This window comes from Myxocyprinus asiaticus, chromosome 4, assembly GCF_019703515.2.
Source record: "Myxocyprinus asiaticus isolate MX2 ecotype Aquarium Trade chromosome 4, UBuf_Myxa_2, whole genome shotgun sequence".
In the NCBI taxonomy this organism is placed as follows: domain Eukaryota; kingdom Metazoa; phylum Chordata; class Actinopteri; order Cypriniformes; family Catostomidae; genus Myxocyprinus; species Myxocyprinus asiaticus.
In genome coordinates this window covers 726321-748938 of record NC_059347.1, presented here as the reverse complement: position 1 = coordinate 748938, position 22618 = coordinate 726321, and the positions used below count along the sequence as shown (strand labels likewise).

Genomic DNA, 22618 nt, shown 5'->3' with positions numbered 1-22618 from the left:
CTGATGTCAGTAAATATCATTCTGCTTTTTTATTCCATCAGTTACTCCTGGTCGGAGGCTTCTGTAAATATTTAGTTTATTCATAGGGTTACGTCCTACCTAAGTTTAATGGTGCAATGCTCACATATTTAGTAGTTTGTAAGTTGTGACTTAGTGCCCATTTACACCACAACTAGGCTAATTTGAAACTTACGTATAGCTGGTGCAACCAGCCCCTGAGGTGAGTGAGTAGCTTACTTTCCTACTGACAAACCTTTTCCATAGGTTTGCTTACTTGCTTGCTCTGCCCAAGCTTAACATGTTAAACCTGTCGGCATAAAATATGCCAGAAGTGATTAGAATAACATTTTTGCAAAATATGTACGTTTAACTACACCAAATTCTCTTCAACAACCAGACCAGCTAGTTAGCTAGTCCCAGTTTGTTGTTAGCCAATATGCTAACTGAATCACAAAATGTGGACATATTCCCTCCCCTTGCTTAAAGCAAACACATTATAATGAGAAAAAATAATTGTGCAAGTTTTATTTTCCGAGCTCTAAATATTGGTTACTGCCTCACTTTATATATTCATTAAGTATTATTGATTAAAAAAGTTTTAATATGATAACATTTTGAAAATTCGTTAACGTTATCACGTATGACATTTTGACTGGTGTCATCACATGATTCTCAATTAAAACACTTAAAATACATTGTTTGAAAATAAGATTTTAGTAATAAGGCAATAACATCCTCATAAAAGCAAAAACTACTTTGATGTGCAGTTTTAACCAATTTTAATTTTTGGTAATTTGAAAACCTTATTCGTCACTGGGCCATTTATAACATGAAGCACTGTAGGTATGCAACTGGTACAAATGCAACGTTATTATGTCTGACAACAACACCTGTGTTAGTAGAAGTTTTCCTTTTGTAATCCAAGATTCATCTGTGATGTTTAATATTGTTGTCTGTAGAGCTCAGTTGTCATTGTTCAAAAATTACACAATGATATACACCGAAGTCTTTCTAGCAAGTCAGTCCACTGTCGGTGATCTTTGGAACGCTCTTGGGAGGATATTTCCAGTCATGCTAGTGCAGCTCCTTTCTACTTGAATGGAGAAAGACCAAAATCTCAAATATGGTTGGTCAAGATTACGATCAAAGAACATATTTGAAATCAGCAATAAAATCTGACAACACTGGTAACATAAATTGTGTTTCTTTACCTCATATTACGCTAAAACACAAAATTTTCCCGTCTTGTATAGCTAATTCGTATGCGCGCTCTCGAGTTGATTGACAGGCGATGTCTATATCTATAAGGTGATTGGCTCTTTTAGTTGTAAGGCGGGACTTCCTTTATACTTCCGTTGACCATTGGGCGCTAGAGCTTCTTAGAGGCATCTTTACACAGCAGAGTTAATCCTGTTCCGTGCCTGCTTAAAATTCTGTGTAAAGATGCAATGCAGCATAAAAGCCAGTCTAAATGAAGCCCCAGAGCAGCCTTAAACTTTGTTTTTGTCATGATAGAGCTTATATTTCAGAATTTAGTTTCATATTTAAGGTATAATTTAATATTTTCATTCATTTCATATTTCTATATTCAACATTTAAAACATAAATCTCATATTATGTATGAAATTGTAATTTATGTGTAAATGCATTTATGCCTGCTCTGAGCAGCATTAAACAGTCTGTGTAATTACATCTAAATGCCAGTTTAAATGCAGCTTCTGTGCCACCTTGGCAGTGGAAAGATGGCTTTGGTTGAGCGTTCCAATTTCTCCCATTAATTTAAAAAGAAGTGGCCCATCTCTGTTAAATAGTCTCTGTATACACTCACTTGTCACGGTGGTTTTCTGCTGTTGTAGCCCATCCAACTCAAGGTTCGACATGTTGTGCATTCAGAGATGATATTCTTCTCACCACAATTGTACAGAGCAGTTATCTGAGTTACCGTAGACTTTGTCAGTTCAAACTAGTCTAGACATTCTCTGTTGACCTCTTTCATCAACAAGACACTTCCATCCACAGAACTGCCACTCACTGGATGTTTTTTTGTTTGTTTTTGGCACCATTCGGAGTAAATTCTAGAGACTGTTGTGTGTGAAAATCCCAGAAATACTCAAACCAGCCCGTCTGGCACCAACAATCATGCCAAGGTCCAAATCACTGAGATCACATTTTTTCCCCATTCTGATGGTTGATGTGAACATTAACTGAAACTCCTGACCTGTATATGCATGATTTTATGCACTGCTGCCACAAGATTGGTTGATTATAAAATCACATTAATAAGCAGATGTACAGGTGTTCCTAATAAAGTGCTCTGTGAGCATATATAGAAAAACAGCCCAATTTTGAGTGACATTGCTCTAATACAAAAAAATGAGATTCACTTCTACTGTAACCCAGATTTGTGCTTTAATCATTTTTGTGGTAATCAACATTAGGCCCTATATCAAAAATGACCAGGAATATTATTTTAAACCTAGCCAGAACTGACAAAATATTCAACTTTATTAAATATTCTTGTCCGTAAAGACTAATTAAGGTAATCAAACGTGTGTTTATTCCCTCCACAAATGCTTACAGTAAACTGCTCTTAAACCTGACATTACAGCTCTTAAATCTGACATTATAGATCTTAATTCTGACATTATAACTCTTAATTCTGACATTATAACTCTTAATTCTGACATTACTGATCTTAATTCTGACATTATAACTCTTAATTCTGACATTATAGATCTTAAATCTGACATTATAACTCTTAAATCTGACATTATAACTCTTAAATCTGACATTATAACTCTTAAATCTGACATTATAGATCTTAAATCTGATATTACTGATCTTAATTCTGACATTATAACTCTTAAATCTGACATTATAGATCTTAATTATGACATTATAGATCTTAAATCTGACATTATAGCTCTTAAATCTGATATTACTGATCTTAATTCTGACATTATAACTCTTAAATCTGACATTATAGATCTTAATTATGACATTATAGATCTTAAATCTGACATTATAGCTCTTAATTCCGACATTATAACTCTTAATTCTGACATTATAGATCTTAAATCTGACATTATAGATCTTAATTCTGACATTATAACTCTTAAATCTGACATTACTGATCTTAAATCTGTCATTATAACTCTTAAATCTGACATTACTGATCTTAATTCTGACATTATAACTCTTAAATCTGACATTATAACTCTTAAATCTGACATTATAGATCTTAATTCTGACATTATAACTCCTAAATCTGACATTATAGATCTTAAATCTGACATTATAACTCTTAAATCTGACATTATAACTCTTAAATCTGACATTACTGATCTTAAATCTGACATTACTGATCTTAAATCTGACATTACTGATCTTAAATCTGTCATTATAACTCTTAATTCTGACATTACTGATCTTAAATCTGACAATATAACTCTTAAATCTGACATTATAGCTCTTAAATCTGACATTATAGATCTTAATTCTGACATTACTGATCTTAAATCTGACAATATAACTCTTAAATCTGACATTATAGCTCTTAAATCTGACATTATAACTCTTAATTCTGACATTATAGCTCTTAATTCTGACATTACTGATCTTAAATCTGACAATATAACTCTTAAATCTGACATTATAGATCTTAATTCTGACATTATTGATCTTAAATCTGACATTATTGATCTTAAATCTGACATTATTGATCTTAAATCTGACATTACTGATCTTAATTCTGACATTATAGATCTTAAATCTGACATTGTAACTCTTAAATCTGACATTATAACTCTTAAATCTGACATTACTGATCTTAATTCTGACATTATAGATCTTAAATCTGACATTATAACTCTTAAATCTGTTATTATAACTCTTAATTCTGACATTACTGATCTTAAATCTGACATTATAACTCTTAATTCTGAAATTATAGCTCTTAATTCTGACATTACTGATTTTAATTCTGACAATATAACTCTTAAATCTGACATTATAGATCTTAATTCTGACATCATAGATCTTAATTCTGACATTATAACTCTTAAATCTGACATTATAACTCTTAAATCTGACATTATTGATCTTAAATCTGACATTATTGATCTTAAATCTGACATTACTGATCTTAATTCTGACATTATAGATCTTAAATCTGACATTATAACTCTTAAATCTGACATTATAACTCTTAAATCTGACATTATAACTCTTAAATCTGACATTATAGATCTTAATTCTGACATTACTGATCTTAAATCTGACATTATAACTCTTAAATCTGACATTATAACTCTTAAATCTGACATTATAGCTCTTAAATCTGACATTATAGCTCTTAAATCTGACATTACTGATCTTAAATCTGACATTATAACTCTTAAATCTGACATTATTGATCTTAAATCTGACATTATTGATCTTAAATCTGACATTATTGATCTTAAATCTGACATTATTGATCTTAAATCTGACATTATAACTCTTAAATCTGACATTATAACTCTTAAATCTGACATTATAGCTCTTAAATCTGACATTATAGCTCTTAAATCTGACATTATAGCTCTTAAATCTGACATTACTGATCTTAAATCTGACATTATAACTCTTAAATCTGACATTATAGCTCTTAAATCTGACATTACTGATCTTAATTCTGACATTACTGATCTTAATTCTGACATTATAACTCTTAAATCTGACATTATAACTCTTAAATCTGACATTATAACTCTTAAATCTGACATTATAACTCTTAATTCTGACATTATAGATCTTAAATCTGACATTATAACTCTTAAATCTGACATTATAACTCTTAAATCTGACATTACTGATCTTAATTCTGACATTACTGATCTTAATTCTGACATTGTAGCTCTTAAATCTGACATTATAGATCTTAAATCTGACATTATAGATCTTAAATCTGACATTATAACGCTTAATTCTGACATTATAACTCTTAAATCTGACATTATAACTCTTAAATCTGACATTACTGATCTTAATTCTGACATTATAACTCTTAATTCTGACATTATAGATCTTAATTCTGACATTATAGCTCTTAAATCTGACATTATAGCTCTTAAATCTGATATTACTGATCTTAATTCTGACATTATAACTCTTAAATCTGACATTATAGATCTTAATTATGACATTATAGATCTTAAATCTGACATTATAGCTCTTAATTCCGACATTATAACTCTTAATTCTGACATTATAGATCTTAAATCTGACATTATAGATCTTAATTCTGACATTATAACTCTTAAATCTGACATTACTGATCTTAAATCTGTCATTATAACTCTTAAATCTGACATTACTGATCTTAATTCTGACATTATAACTCTTAAATCTGACATTATAACTCTTAATTCTGACATTATAACTCTTAATTCTGACATTATAGATCTTAAATCTGACATTATAGCTCTTAAATCTGACATTATAACTCCTAAATCTGACATTATAGATCTTAAATCTGACATTATAACTCTTAAATCAGACATTATAACTCTTAAATCTGACATTACTGATCTTAAATCTGACATTATAACTCTTAAATCTGTCATTATAACTCTTAATTCTGACATTACTGATCTTAAATCTGACAATATAACTCTTAAATCTGACATTATAGCTCTTAAATCTGACATTATAACTCTTAAATCTGACATTATAACTCTTAAATCAGACATTATAACTCTTAAATCTGACATTACTGATCTTAAATCTGACATTACTGATCTTAAATCTGACATTATAACTCTTAAATCTGTCATTATAACTCTTAATTCTGACATTACTGATCTTAAATCTGACAATATAACTCTTAAATCTGACATTATAGCTCTTAAATCTGACATTATAGATCTTAATTCTGACATTACTGATCTTAAATCTGACAATATAACTCTTAAATCTGACATTATAGCTCTTAAATCTGACATTATAACTCTTAATTCTGACATTATAGCTCTTAATTCTGACATTACTGATCTTAAATCTGACAATATAACTCTTAAATCTGACATTATAGCTCTTAAATCTGACATTATAGATCTTAATTCTGACATTATTGATCTTAAATCTGACATTATTGATCTTAAATCTGACATTATAACTCTTAAATCTGACATTATAGATCTTAATTCTGACATTATAGATCTTAAATCTGACATTATAACTCTTAAATCAGACATTATAACGCTTAATTCTGACATTACTAACTCTTAAATCTGACATTATAGACTCTTAAATCTGACATTACTGACTCTTAAATCTGACATTATAACTCTTAATTCTGACATTACTAGATCTTAATTCTGACATTATAGCTCTTAAATCTGACATTATAGCTCTTAAATCTGACATTACTGATCTTAATTCTGACATTATAACTCTTAAATCTGACATTATAGATCTTAATTCTGACATTATAGATCTTAAATCTGACATTATAGCTCTTAATTCCGACATTATAACTCTTAATTCTGACATTATAGATCTTAAATCTGACATTATAGATCTTAATTCTGACATTATAACTCTTAAATCTGACATTACTGATCTTAAATCTGTCATTATAACTCTTAAATCTGACATTACTGATCTTAATTCTGACATTATAACTCTTAAATCTGACATTATAACTCTTAATTCTGACATTATAACTCTTAAATCTGACATTATAGATCTTAATTCTGACATTATAGCTCTTAAATCTGACATTATAACTCCTAAATCTGACATTATAGATCTTAAATCTGACATTATAACTCTTAAATCTGACATTACTGATCTTAAATCTGACATTACTGATCTTAAATCTGACATTATAACTCTTAAATCTGTCATTATAACTCTTAATTCTGACATTACTGATCTTAAATCTGACAATATAACTCTTAAATCTGACATTATAGCTCTTAAATCTGACATTATAACTCTTAAATCTGACATTATAACTCTTAAATCAGACATTATAACTCTTAAATCTGACATTACTGATCTTAAATCTGACATTACTGATCTTAAATCTGTCATTATAACTCTTAAATCTGTCATTATAACTCTTAATTCTGACATTACTGATCTTAAATCTGACAATATAACTCTTAAATCTGACATTATAGCTCTTAAATCTGACATTATAGATCTTAATTCTGACATTACTGATCTTAAATCTGACAATATAACTCTTAAATCTGACATTATAGCTCTTAAATCTGACATTATAACTCTTAATTCTGACATTATAGCTCTTAATTCTGACATTACTGATCTTAAATCTGACAATATAACTCTTAAATCTGACATTATAGCTCTTAAATCTGACATTATAGATCTTAATTCTGACATTATTGATCTTAAATCTGACATTATTGATCTTAAATCTGACATTATTGATCTTAAATCTGACATTACTGATCTTAATTCTGACATTATAGATCTTAAATCTGACATTGTAACTCTTAAATCTGACATTATAACTCTTAAATCTGACATTACTGATCTTAATTCTGACATTATAGATCTTAAATCTGACATTATAACTCTTAAATCTGTTATTATAACTCTTAATTCTGACATTACTGATCTTAAATCTGACATTATAACTCTTAATTCTGAAATTATAGCTCTTAATTCTGACATTACTGATTTTAATTCTGACAATATAACTCTTAAATCTGACATTATAGATCTTAATTCTGACATCATAGATCTTAATTCTGACATTATAACTCTTAAATCTGACATTATAACTCTTAAATCTGACATTACTGATCTTAATTCTGAAATTATAGATCTTAAATCTGACATTGTAACTCTTAAATCTGACATTATAACTCTTAAATCTGACATTATAGATCTTAAATCTGACATTATAACTCTTAATTCTGACATTATAGATCTTAAATCTGACATTATAACTCTTAAATCTGACATTATAACTCTTAAATCTGACATTACTGATCTTAATTCTGACATTACTGATCTTAATTCTGACATTGTAGCTCTTAAATCTGACATTATAGATCTTAAATCTGACATTATAGATCTTAAATCTGACATTATAACTCTTAATTCTGACATTATAACTCTTAATTCTGACATTATAACTCTTAAATCTGACATTATAACTCTTAAATCTGACATTATAGCTCTTAAATCTGACATTATTGATCTTAAATCTGACATTACTTATCTTAATTCTGACATTATAACTCTTAAATCTGACATTATTGATCTTAAATCTGACATTATAGATCTTAATTCTGACATTATAGATCTTAATTCTGACAATATAACTCTTAAATCTGACATTATTGATCTTAAATCTGACATTACTGATCTTAATTCTGACATTATAACTCTTAAATCTGACATTATAACTCTTAAATCTGACATTATATGACTCTTAAATCTGACATTACTGATCTTAATTCTGACATTACTGATCTTAATTCTGACATTATAACTCTTAAATCTGACATCATTGATCTTAAATCTGACATTACTGATCTTAAATCTGACATTATAACTCTTAAATCTGACATTATAGCTCTTAATTCTGACATTACTGATCTTAAATCTGACATTATAACTCTTAAATCTGACATTATAGATCTTAATTCTGACATTACTGATCTTAAATCTGACATTATAACTCTTAAATCTGACATTATAACTCTTAAATCTGACATTATAGCTCTTAAATCTGACATTACTGATCTTAAATCTGACATTATAACTCTTAAATCTGACATTATAGCTCTTAATTCTGACATTACTTATCTTAAATCTGACATTATAACTCTTAAATCTGACATTATAGATCTTAAATCTGACATTACTGATCTTAAATCTGACATTATAACTCTTAAATCTGACATTATAACTCTTAAATCTGACATTATAGCTCTTAAATCTGACATTACTGATCTTAAATCTGACATTATAGATCTTAAATCTGACATTACTGATCTTAATTCTGACATTATAACTCTTAATTCGGACATTACTGATCTTAAATCTGACATTATAACTCTTAAATCTGACATTATAACTCTTAAATCTGACATTATAACTCTTAAATCTGACATTATAGATCTTAAATCTGACATTATAACTCTTAAATCTGACATTATAACTCTTAAATCTGACATTACTGATCTTAATTCTGACATTACTGATCTTAATTCTGACATTGTAGCTCTTAAATCTGACATTATAACTCTTAAATCTGACATTATAACTCTTAATTCTGACATTATAACTCTTAATTCTGACATTATAACTCTTAATTCTGACATTATAACTCTTAAATCTGACATTATAACTCTTAAATCTGACATTATAGCTCTTAAATCTGACATTATAGCTCTTAAATCTGACATTATAACTCTTAAATCTGACATTATAACTCTTAAATCTGACATTATTGATCTTAAATCTGACATTATAAATCTTAAATCTGTCATTATAACTCTTAATTCTGACATTATAGCTCTTAATTCTGACATTACTGATCTTAAATCTGTCATTATAACTCTTAAATCTGACATTATAGATCTTAAATCTGACATTATTGATCTTAAATCTGACATTATAGCTCTTAAATCTGACATTATAGCTCTTAATTCTGACATTACTGATCTTAAATCTGACATTATAACTCTTAAATCTGACATTATAACTCTTAAATCTGACATTATAACTCTTAAATCTGACATTATAGATCTTAAATCTGACATTATAACTCTTAATTCTGACATTACTGATCTTAATTCTGACATTATAACTCTTAATTCGGACATTACTGATCTTAAATCTGACATTATAACTCTTAAATCTGACATTATAGCTCTTAATTCTGACATTACTGATCTTAAATCTGACATTATAACTCTTAAATCTGACATTATAACTCTTAAATCTGACATTATAGCTCTTAAATCTGACATTATAACTCTTAAATCTGACATTATAACTCTTAATTCTGACATTATAGCTCTTAATTCTGACATTACTGATCTTAAATCTGACATTATAACTCTTAAATCTGACATTATAGATCTTAAATCTGACATTATTGATCTTAAATCTGACATTATAGCTCTTAAATCTGACATTATAACTCTTAAATCTGACATTACTGATCTTAAATCTGACATTATAGCTCTTAATTCTGACATTACTGATCTTAAATCTGACATTATAACTCTTAAATCTGACATTATAACTCTTAAATCTGACATTATAACTCTTAAATCTGACATTATTGATCTTAAATCTGACATTATAGCTCTTAAATCTGACATTATAACTCTTAAATCTGACATTATAGATCTTAATTCTGACATTACTGATCTTAAATCTGACATTATAGCTCTTAAATCTGACATTATAGCTCTTAAATCTGACATTATAGCTCTTAATTCTGACATTACTGATCTTAAATCTGACATTATAACTCTTAAATCTGACATTATAGATCTTAATTCTGACATTACTGATCTTAAATCTGACATTATAACTCTTAAATCTGACATTATAGCTCTTAATTCTGACATTACTGATCTTAAATCTGACATTATAACTCTTAAATCTGACATTATAGATCTTAAATCTGACATTATAACTCTTAAATCTGACATTATAACTCTTAAATCTGACATTATAGACTCTTAAATCTGACATTATAGCTCTTAAATCTGACATTATAACTCTTAAATCTGACATTATAGATCTTAATTCTGACATTACTGATCTTAAATCTGACATTATAGCTCTTAAATCTGACATTATAGCTCTTAAATCTGACATTATAGCTCTTAATTCTGACATTACTGATCTTAAATCTGACATTATAACTCTTAAATCTGACATTATAGATCTTAATTCTGACATTACTTATCTTAAATCTGACATTATAACTCTTAAATCTGACATTATAGCTCTTAATTCTGACATTACTGATCTTAAATCTGTCATTATAACTCTTAAATCTGACATTATAGATCTTAAATCTGACATTACTGATCTTAATTCTGACATTATAACTCTTAATTCGGACATTATTGATCTTAAATCTGACATTATTGATCTTAAATCTGTCATTATAACTCTTAAATCTGACATTATAGATCTTAAATCTGACATTACTGATCTTAATTCTGACATTATAACTCTTAATTCTGACATTACTGATCTTAAATCTGACATTATAGATCTTAAATCTGACATTATAGATCTTAAATCTGACATTATAGATCTTAATTCTGACATTATTGATCTTAAATCTGACATTATTGATCTTAAATCTGACATTATTGATCTTAAATCTGACATTATAACTCTTAAATCTGACATTATAACTCAAATCTGTCATTATAACTCTTAAATCTGACATTATAGATCTTAAATCTGACATTACTAACTCTTAAATCTGACATTATTGATCTTAAATCTGACATTATTGATCTTAAATCTGACATTATAACTCTTAAATCTGACATTATAACTCTTAAATCTGACATTATAACTCTTAAATCTGACATTATAACTCTTAATTCTGACATTATAACTCTTAAATCTGACATTATAACTCTTAAATCTGACATTATAACTCTTAAATCTGACATTATTGATCTTAAATCTGACATTATTGATCTTAAATCTGACATTATTGATCTTAAATCTGACATTATAACTCTTAAATCTGACATTATTGATCTTAAATCTGACATTATAACTCTTAAATCTGACATTATAGATCTTAATTCTGACATTACTGATCTTAAATCTGACATTATAACTCTTAAATCTGACATTATAGATCTTAATTCTGACATTATATCTTAAATCTGACATTATAACTCTTAAATCTGACATTATAGCTCTTAATTCTGACATTACTGATCTTAAATCTGACATTATAACTCTTAAATCTGACATTATAGATCTTAAATCTGACATTACTGATCTTAATTCTGACATTATAACTCTTAATTCTGACATTATTGATCTTAAATCTGACATTATTGATCTTAAATCTGACATTATAACTCTTAAATCTGACATTATAGATCTTAAATCTGACATTACTGATCTTAATTCTGACATTATAACTCTTAATTCTGACATTACTGATCTTAAATCTGACATTATAGACTCTTAAATCTGACATTATAGATCTTAAATCTGACATTATAGATCTTAATTCTGACATTATTGATCTTAAATCTGACATTATTGATCTTAAATCTGACATTATTGATCTTAAATCTGACATTATAACTCTTAAATCTGACATTATAACTCTTAAATCTGACATTATAACTCTTAAATCTGACATTATAGATCTTAAATCTGACATTACTGATCTTAATTCTGACATTATAACTCTTAATTCGGACATTACTGATCTTAAATCTGACATTATTGATCTTAAATCTGACATTATAACTCTTAAATCTGACATTATAACTCTTAAATCTGACATTATAACTCTTAAATCTGACATTATAGATCTTAATTCTGACATTATAACTCTTAAATCTGACATTATAACTCTTAAATCTGACATTATAACTCTTAAATCTGACATTATAGATCTTAAATCTGACATTATTGATCTTAAATCTGACATTATTGATCTTAAATCTGACATTATAACTCTTAAATCTGACATTATTGATCTTAAATCTGACATTATTGATCTTAAATCTGACATTATAGATCTTAAATCTGACATTATAGATCTTAATTCTGACAATATAACTCTTAAATCTGACATTATTGATCTTAATTCTGACATTATTGATCTTAAATCTGTCATTATAACTCTTAAATCTGACATTATAGATCTTAAATCTGACATTACTGATCTTAATTCTGACATTATAACTCTTAATTCTGACATTACTGATCTTAAATCTGACATTATAACTCTTAAATCTGACATTATAGCTCTTAATTCTGACATTACTGATCTTAAATCTGACATTATAACTCTTAAATCTGACATTATAGCTCTTAAATCTGACATTATTGATCTTAAATCTGACATTATAGCTCTTAAATCTGACATTATAACTCTTAAATCTGACATTACTGATCTTAAATCTGACATTATAGCTCTTAATTCTGACATTACTGATCTTAAATCTGACATTATAACTCTTAAATCTGACATTATAACTCTCAAATCTGACATTATAACTCTCAAATCTGACATTATTGATCTTAAATCTGACATTATAGCTCTTAATTCTGACATTATAACTCTTAAATCTGACATTATAGATCTTAATTCTGACATTACTGATCTTAAATCTGACATTATAACTCTTAAATCTGACATTATAGCTCTTAAATCTGACATTATAGCTCTTAATTCTGACATTACTGATCTTAAATCTGACATTATAACTCTTAAATCTGACATTATAGATCTTAATTCTGACATTACTGATCTTAAATCTGACATTATAACTCTTAAATCTGACATTATAGCTCTTAATTCTGACATTACTGATCTTAAATCTGACATTATAACTCTTAAATCTGACATTATAGATCTTAAATCTGACATTACTGATCTTAATTCTGACATTATAACTCTTAATTCGGACATTATTGATCTTAAATCTGACATTATTGATCTTAAATCTGTCATTATAACTCTTAAATCTGACATTATAGATCTTAAATCTGACATTACTGATCTTAATTCTGACATTATAACTCTTAATTCGGACATTACTGATCTTAAATCTGACATTATAGATCTTAAATCTGACATTATAGATCTTAAATCTGACAACATAGATCTTAATTCTGACATTATTGATCTTAAATCTGACATTATTGATCTTAAATCTGACATTATTGATCTTAAATCTGACATTATAACTCTTAAATCTGTCATTATAACTCTTAAATCTGACATTATAGATCTTAAATCTGACATTACTGATCTTAATTCTGACATTATAACTCTTAATTCGGACATTACTGATCTTAAATCTGACATTATTGATCTTAAATCTGACATTATAACTCTTAAATCTGACATTATAACTCTTAAATCTGACATTATAACTCTTAATTCTGACAATATAACTCTTAAATCTGACATTATAACTCTTAAATCTGACATTATAACTCTTAAATCTGACATTATTGATCTTAAATCTGACATTATTGATCTTAAATCTGACATTATTGATCTTAAATCTGACATTATAACTCTTAAATCTGACATTATTGATCTTAAATCTGACATTATTGATCTTAAATCTGACATTATAGATCTTAATTCTGACAATATAACTCTTAAATCTGACATTATTGATCTTAATTCTGACATTATTGATCTTAAATCTGTCATTATAACTCTTAAATCTGACATTATAGATCTTAAATCTGACATTACTGATCTTAATTCTGACATTATAACTCTTAATTCGGACATTACTGATCTTAAATCTGACATTATTGATCTTAAATCTGACATTATAGATCTTAATTCTGACATTATTGATCTTAAATCTGACATTATTGATCTTAAATCTGACATTATAACTCTTAAATCTGTCATTATAACTCTTAAATCTGACATTATAGATCTTAAATCTGACATTACTGATCTTAATTCTGACATTATAACTCTTAATTCGGACATTACTGATCTTAAATCTGACATTATTGATCTTAAATCTGACATTATAACTCTTAAATCTGACATTATAACTCTTAAATCTGACATTATTGATCTTAAATCTGACATTATAGATCTTAATTCTGACAATATAACTCTTAAATCTGACATTATAACTCTTAAATCTGACATTATTGATCTTAAATCTGACATTATTGATCTTAAATCTGACATTATAACTCTTAAATCTGACATTATAACTCTTAAATCTGACATTATTGATCTTAAATCTGACATTATTGATCTTAAATCTGACATTATAGATCTTAATTCTGACAATATAACTCTTAATTCTGACAATATAACTCTTAAATCTGACATTATTGATCTTAAATCTGACATTATTGATCTTAAATCTGACATTATTGATCTTAAATCTGACATTATTGATCTTAAATCTGACATTATTGATCTTAAATCTGACATTACTGATCTTAAATCTGACATTATAACTCTTAAATCTGACATTATAACTCTTAAATCTGACATTATAGATCTTAATTCTGACATTATAACTCTTAAATCTGACATTATAGCTCTTAAATCTGACATTACTGATCTTAATTCTGACATTACTGATCTTAAATCTGACATTATAACTCTTAAATCTGACATTATAACTCTTAAATCTGACATTATAGCTCTTAAATCTGACATTATAACTCTTAAATCTGACATTATAACTCTTAAATCTGACATTACTGATCTTAAATCTGACATTATAACTCTTAATTCTGACATTATAACTCTTAAATCTGACATTATAACTCTTAAATCTGACATTATAAATCTTAATTCTGACATTATAACTCTTAAATCTGACATTATAACTCTTAAATCTGACATTATTGATCTTAAATCTGACATTATTGATCTTAAATCTGACATTATTGATCTTAAATCTGACATTATAACTCTTAAATCTGACATTATAACTCTTAATTCTGACATTACTGATCTTAAATCTGACATTATAACTCTTAAATCTGACATTATAACTCTTAAATCTGACATTATAACTCTTAAATCTGACATTATAGATCTTAATTCTGACATTATAACTCTTAAATCTGACATTATAACTCTTAAATCTGACATTATTGATCTTAAATCTGACATTATTGATCTTAAATCTAACATTATTGATCTTAATTCTGACAATATAACTCTTAAATCTGACATTATAACTCTTAAATCTGACATTACTGATCTTAATTCTGACATTATAACTCTTAATTCTGACATTATAACTCTTAATTCTGACATTATAACTCTTAAATCTGACATTATAGATCTTAAATCTGACATTATAACTCTTAAATCTGACATTATAACTCTTAAATCTGACATTACTGATCTTAAATCTGACATTACTGATCTTAATTCTGACATTATAACTCTTAATTCTGACATTATAGATCTTAAATCTGACATTATAACTCTTAAATCTGACATTATAACTCTTAAATCTGACATTACTGATCTTAATTCTGACATTGTAGCTCTTAAATCTGACATTATAGATCTTAAATCTGACATTATAACTCTTAATTCTGACATTATAACTCTTAAATCTGACATTACTGATCTTAAATCTGACATTATAGCTCTTAAATCTGACATTATAGATCTTAAATCTGACATTATAACTCTTAAATCTGACATTATAGCTCTTAATTCTGACATTACTGATCTTAAATCTGACATTATAACTCTTAAATCTGACATTATAACTCTTAAATCTGACATTATAGCTCTTAAATCTGACATTATAACTCTTAAATCTGACATTATAACTCTTAAATCTGACATTATAACTCTTAAATCTGACATTATTGATCTTAAATCTGACATTATTGATCTTAAATCTGACATTATAACTCTTAAATCTGACATTATAACTCTTAAATCTGACATTATTGATCTTAAATCTGACATTATTGATCTTAAATCTGACATTATAGTTCTTAATTCTGACAATATAACTCTTAATTCTGACATTATAGATCTTAAATCTGACATTATAACTCTTAAATCTGACATTATAACTCTTAAATCTGACATTACTGATCTTAATTCTGACATTGTAGCTCTTAAATCTGACATTATAGATCTTAAATCTGACATTATAACTCTTAATTCTGACATTATAACTCTTAAATCTGACATTATAACTCTTAAATCTGACATTACTGATCTTAATTCTGACATTGTAGCTCTTAAATCTGACATTATAGATCTTAAATCTGACATTATAACTCTTAATTCTGACATTATAGCTCTTAATTCGGACATTACTGATCTTAAATCTGTCATTATAACTCTTAAATCTGACATTATAGCTCTTAAATCTGACATTATAGCTCTTAATTCTGACATTATAACTCTTAAATCTGACATTATAACTCTTAAATCTGACATTATAGCTCTTAATTCTGACATTACTGATCTTAAATCTGACATTATAACTCTTAAATCTGACATTATAACTCTTAAATCTGACATTATAACTCTTAAATCTGACATTATAACTCTTAAATCTGACATTACTGATCTTAAATCTGACATTACTGATCTTAAATCTGACATTACTGATCTTAAATCTGACATTATAACTCTTAAATCTGACATTATAACTCTTAAATCTGACATTACTGATCTTAAATCTGACATTATAACTCTTAAATCTGACATTATAACTCTTAAATCTGACATTATAACTCTTAAATCTGACATTATAACTCTTAAATCTGACATTATAACTCTTAAATCTGACATTATAACTCTTAAATCTGACATTATAGCTCTTAATTCTGACATTACTGATCTTAAATCTGACATTATAACTCTTAAATCTGACATTATAGCTCTTAATTCTGACATTACTGATCTTAAATCTGACATTATAACTCTTAAATCTGACATTATAACTCTTAAATCTGACATTACTGATCTTAAATCTGACATTATAGCTCTTAAATCTGACATTATAGCTCTTAAATCTGACATTACTGATCTTAAATCTGACATTACTGATCTTAAATCTGACATTATAACTCTTAAATCTGACATTATAACTCTTAAATCTGACATTATAGACTCTTAAATCTGACATTATAACTCTTAAATCTGACATTATAACTCTTAAATCTGACATTATAACTCTTAAATCTGACATTATAACTCTTAATTCTGACATTACTGATCTTAAATCTGACATTATAGATCTTAATTCTGACATTACTGATCTTAATTCTGACATTACTGATCTTAAATCTGACATTACTGATCTTAAATCTGACATTATAACTCTTAAATCTGACATTATAACTCTTAAATCTGACATTATAACTCTTAAATCTGACATTGTAACTCTTAAATCTGTCATTATAACTCTTAAATCTGACATTATAACTCTTAATTCTGACATCATAGATCTTAATTCTGACATTATTGATCTTAAATCTGACATTATAACTCTTAAATCTGACATTATAACTCTTAAATCTGACATTATTGATCTTAAATCTGACATTATAACTCTTAAATCTGACATTATAGCTCTTAAATCTGACATTACTGATCTTAATTCTGACATTATAACTCTTAATTCGGACATTACTGATCTTAAATCTGACATTATTGATCTTAAATCTGACATCATAGATCTTAAATCTGACATCATAGATCTTAATTCTGACATTATTGATCTTAAATCTGACATTATTGATCTTAAATCTGACATTATAACTCTTAAATCTGACATTATTGATCTTAAATCTGACATTATTGATCTTAAATCTGACATTATAACTCTTAAATCTGACATTATAACTCTTAAATCTGACATTGTAACTCTTAAATCTGACATTATAACTCTTAAATCTGACATTATAACTCTTAATTCTGACATTATAACTCTTAAATCTGACATTATAACTCTTAAATCTGACATTGTAACTCTTAAATCTGACATTGTAACTCTTAAATCTGACATTATAACTCTTAAATCTGACATTATAACTCTTAAATCTGACATTATAACTCTTAAATCTGACATTACTGATCTTAATTCTTACATTATAACTCTTAATTCGGACATTACTGATCTTAAATCTGACATTATTGATCTTAAATCTGACATTATAGATCTTAAATCTGACATCATAGATCTTAATTCTGACATTATTGATCTTAAATCTGACATTATAACTCTTAAATCTGACATTATTGATCTTAAATCTGACATTACTGATCTTAATTTTTACATTATAACTCTTAATTCGGACATTACTGATCTTAAATCTGACATTATTGATCTTAAATCTGACATTATAGATCTTAAATCTGACATCATAGATCTTAATTCTGACATTATTGATCTTAAATCTGACATTATAACTCTTAAATCTGACATTATTGATCTTAAATCTGACATTATAGATCTTAAATCTGACATTATAGATCTTAAATCTGACATCATAGATCTTAATTCTGACATTATTGATCTTAAATCTGACATTATAACTCTTAAATCTGACATTATTGATCTTAATTCTGACATTATTGATCTTAAATCTGACATTATAACTCTTAAATCTGACATTATTGATCTTAAATCTGACATTATAACTCTTAAATCTGACATTATAGCTCTTAAATCTGACATTATAACTCTTAAATCTGACATTATAACTCTTAATTCTGACATTATAACTCTTAATTCGGACATTACTGATCTTAAATCTGACATTATAGATCTTAAATCTGACATCATAGATCTTAATTCTGACATTATTGATCTTAAATCTGACATTATTGATCTTAAATCTGACATTATAACTCTTAAATCTGACATTGTAACTCTTAAATCTGTCATTATAACTCTTAATTCTGACATCATAGATCTTAATTCTGACATCATAGATCTTAATTCTGACATTATTGATCTTAAATCTGACATTATAACTCTTAAATCTGACATTATTGATCTTAAATCTGACATTATAACTCTTAAATCTGACATTATAGCTCTTAAATCTGACATTATAGCTCTTAAATCTGACATTACTGATCTTAATTCTGACATTATAACTCTTAATTCGGACATTACTGATCTTAAATCTGACATTATAGATCTTAAATCTGACATCATAGATCTTAATTCTGACATTATTGATCTTAAATCTGACATTATTGATCTTAAATCTGACATTATAACTCTTAAATCTGACATTATAACTCTTAAATCTGTCATTATAACTCTTAAATCTGACATTATAACTCTTAAATCTGACATTATAACTCTTAAATCTGACATTATAACTCTTAATTCTGACATCATAGATCTTAATTCTGACATTATTGATCTTAAATCTGACATTATAACTCTTAAATCTGACATTATAACTCTTAAATCTGACATTATTGATCTTAAATCTGACATTATAACTCTTAAATCTGACATTATAGCTCTTAAATCTGACATTACTGATCTTAATTCTGACATTATAACTCTTAATTCGGACATTACTGATCTTAAATCTGTCATTATAACTCTTAAATCTGACATTATAACTCTTAAATCTGACATTATTGATCTTAAATCTGACATTATTGATCTTAAATCTGACATTATAACTCTTAAATCTGACATTATAACTCTTAAATCTGACATTGTAACTCTTAAATCTGTCATTATAACTCTTAAATCTGACATTATAACTCTTAATTCTGACATTATAACTCTTAAATCTGACATTATAACTCTTAAATCTGACATTGTAACTCTTAAATCTGACATTGTAACTCTTAAATCTGACATTATAACTCTTAAATCTGACATTACTGATCTTAATTCTTACATTATAACTCTTAATTCGGACATTACTGATCTTAAATCTGACATTATTGATCTTAAATCTGACATTATAGATCTTAAATCTGACATCATAGATCTTAATTCTGACATTATTGATCTTAAATCTGACATTATAACTCTTAAATCTGACATTATTGATCTTAAATCTGACATTATAGATCTTAAATCTGACATTATAGATCTTAAATCTGACATCATAGATCTTAATTCTGACATTATTGATCTTAAATCTGACATTATAACTCTTAAATCTGACATTATTGATCTTAATTCTGACATTATTGATCTTAAATCTGACATTATAACTCTTAAATCTGACATTATTGATCTTAAATCTGACATTATAACTCTTAAATCTGACATTATAGCTCTTAAATTTGACATTATAACTCTTAAATCTGACATTATAGCTCTTAAATCTGACATTATATATGTGTTGACAGCAGGAGTTCTTCTAAACCTGATGCTATGAGAAGAGATCCTGTCCGGTGAAAGTGATCCTGTCTGTACTGACACATGTTCATGTCATAAACAGCGAGACACTTACATGTGTTTGGGTCATGAGGAAATTCGAGAGCGAGTGAATCAATGGATCGGATCTGACTGGACTGATGCTGACACCCGGATCTGTCGAACCCCCCACAGCCCAGAGATGCTTGAGAAGATTCAGCGGATTTGTTGGAACATCCAGAACCCTGGTGGTGTCGGTTCCGACCCATCTGCCGGCTGTGGTGCGTGTTTATTCCGTTACTCGGTCCGAGTGGCCGAACTTTACATTGACTCTGCTGTGATTGGCAGTGCTGTGTGAGCAGCGAGTTTCTGAGTCCCGCAACGAACCGCTCGAAACTCAGACAGCCGTGATGTGGTGTGACCCGCCTCAAACTCTCCACAACTCCCGCGGGTAAATCCCGAGCCTCCGCGCCGCGCCACCGACTCTCAATCTCCGATATGTGAACGTAACCTCGTCGTCCATCGTCAAGAATATCGAATAAAGTCCGCAAACTGTGAAGGAAAGCTTTCGGGAGACCCTCTGTGCTGAACTCCGCGTCCTTCGCTGGAAACTCTTTTCTGACACCAGATTTTAAAGCGTTAATCAGTCCGGTCCTTTTCCCATTGTGATCCGTTTCTGTCAAAGCCATGACGTGGTTTTATTTGCAGCACATGTATTCTGAAGTTGTCATTCATTGGGCTTTCTTTCCCTAAATCTTATTTTTATTCATTGAACGCCGTTCAGGAGTTTTCCAGTCTGTAACTCCGCCCCTCGAACGTTTATTCAGAAGCTGATTGGTGCTCAAAAGATCGTTTCTTTACCGTGATTGGCTGAAACTGTATTTGAATATCAGTGGGGCAGTCGTGTTCTGATGACTTAAGAATTTTGGTGGGCACTTTCTGATGTTTGTGTTAAACAACGAAAGAGAGAAAAAACTTGACTTTGGAGCAGGATGATGACCCGTACCTTCTGGTAATTTCGTTTCAGAAAGAGAAACTGAAAAACTGTTTCATTTATTTTATTTTATTCATTATTATCTTTTAATAAGGGTCAGAACTGTACGGGGACTCAGGGCAAAAATGACTAAAATGCTCCAAAAATTAAAAATGTGGGTCCCTGCTGGTAAGCTGGTTTCTAGCTGGTCCAAGCCGGGGCGTGGCCACAAAGGTGGCAGCTGCCACCCTAACTACAAGCTTTACCACTCCACTTGCCACCCCAATTTCGACCATTAAATGATCACTTCTTGTATACTGCTGTAATTCTACATTTCACAGTATTTATAATTCACTAGTATCTCATTTATTGCTGTTACTCAAATGAGACACTGGCAGAGTCTGACACAACCACACATACATAACCACACCTTCAGTCCTAGTATCTGAGGATTGATGATAATGGTAAGGCACAAACAACAACATTTAAATATGGCAAATTCTGATTCAGTACAATCAACTATATAGTTATTCAGAGCAAAGTAGAGAGGCAG

General features: G+C 27.9%; 1 protein-coding gene across 1 annotated transcript in view; it reads right to left on the bottom strand.

Moving 5' to 3' along the window:
• The window catches only part of LOC127435331 (suppressor APC domain-containing protein 2-like), a 36758-nt gene extending 14908 nt beyond the window's left edge, over positions 1 to 21850 (bottom strand). Inside the window, exon 1 of the mRNA XM_051688745.1 lies at positions 21190 to 21850. Within this exon, the coding sequence (XP_051544705.1) occupies positions 21190 to 21781 (592 nt within the window). The 5' untranslated portion in view covers positions 21782 to 21850. The remainder of the gene's footprint in view (positions 1 to 21189) is intronic.
• Positions 21851 to 22618: the final 768 nt, after the last annotated feature.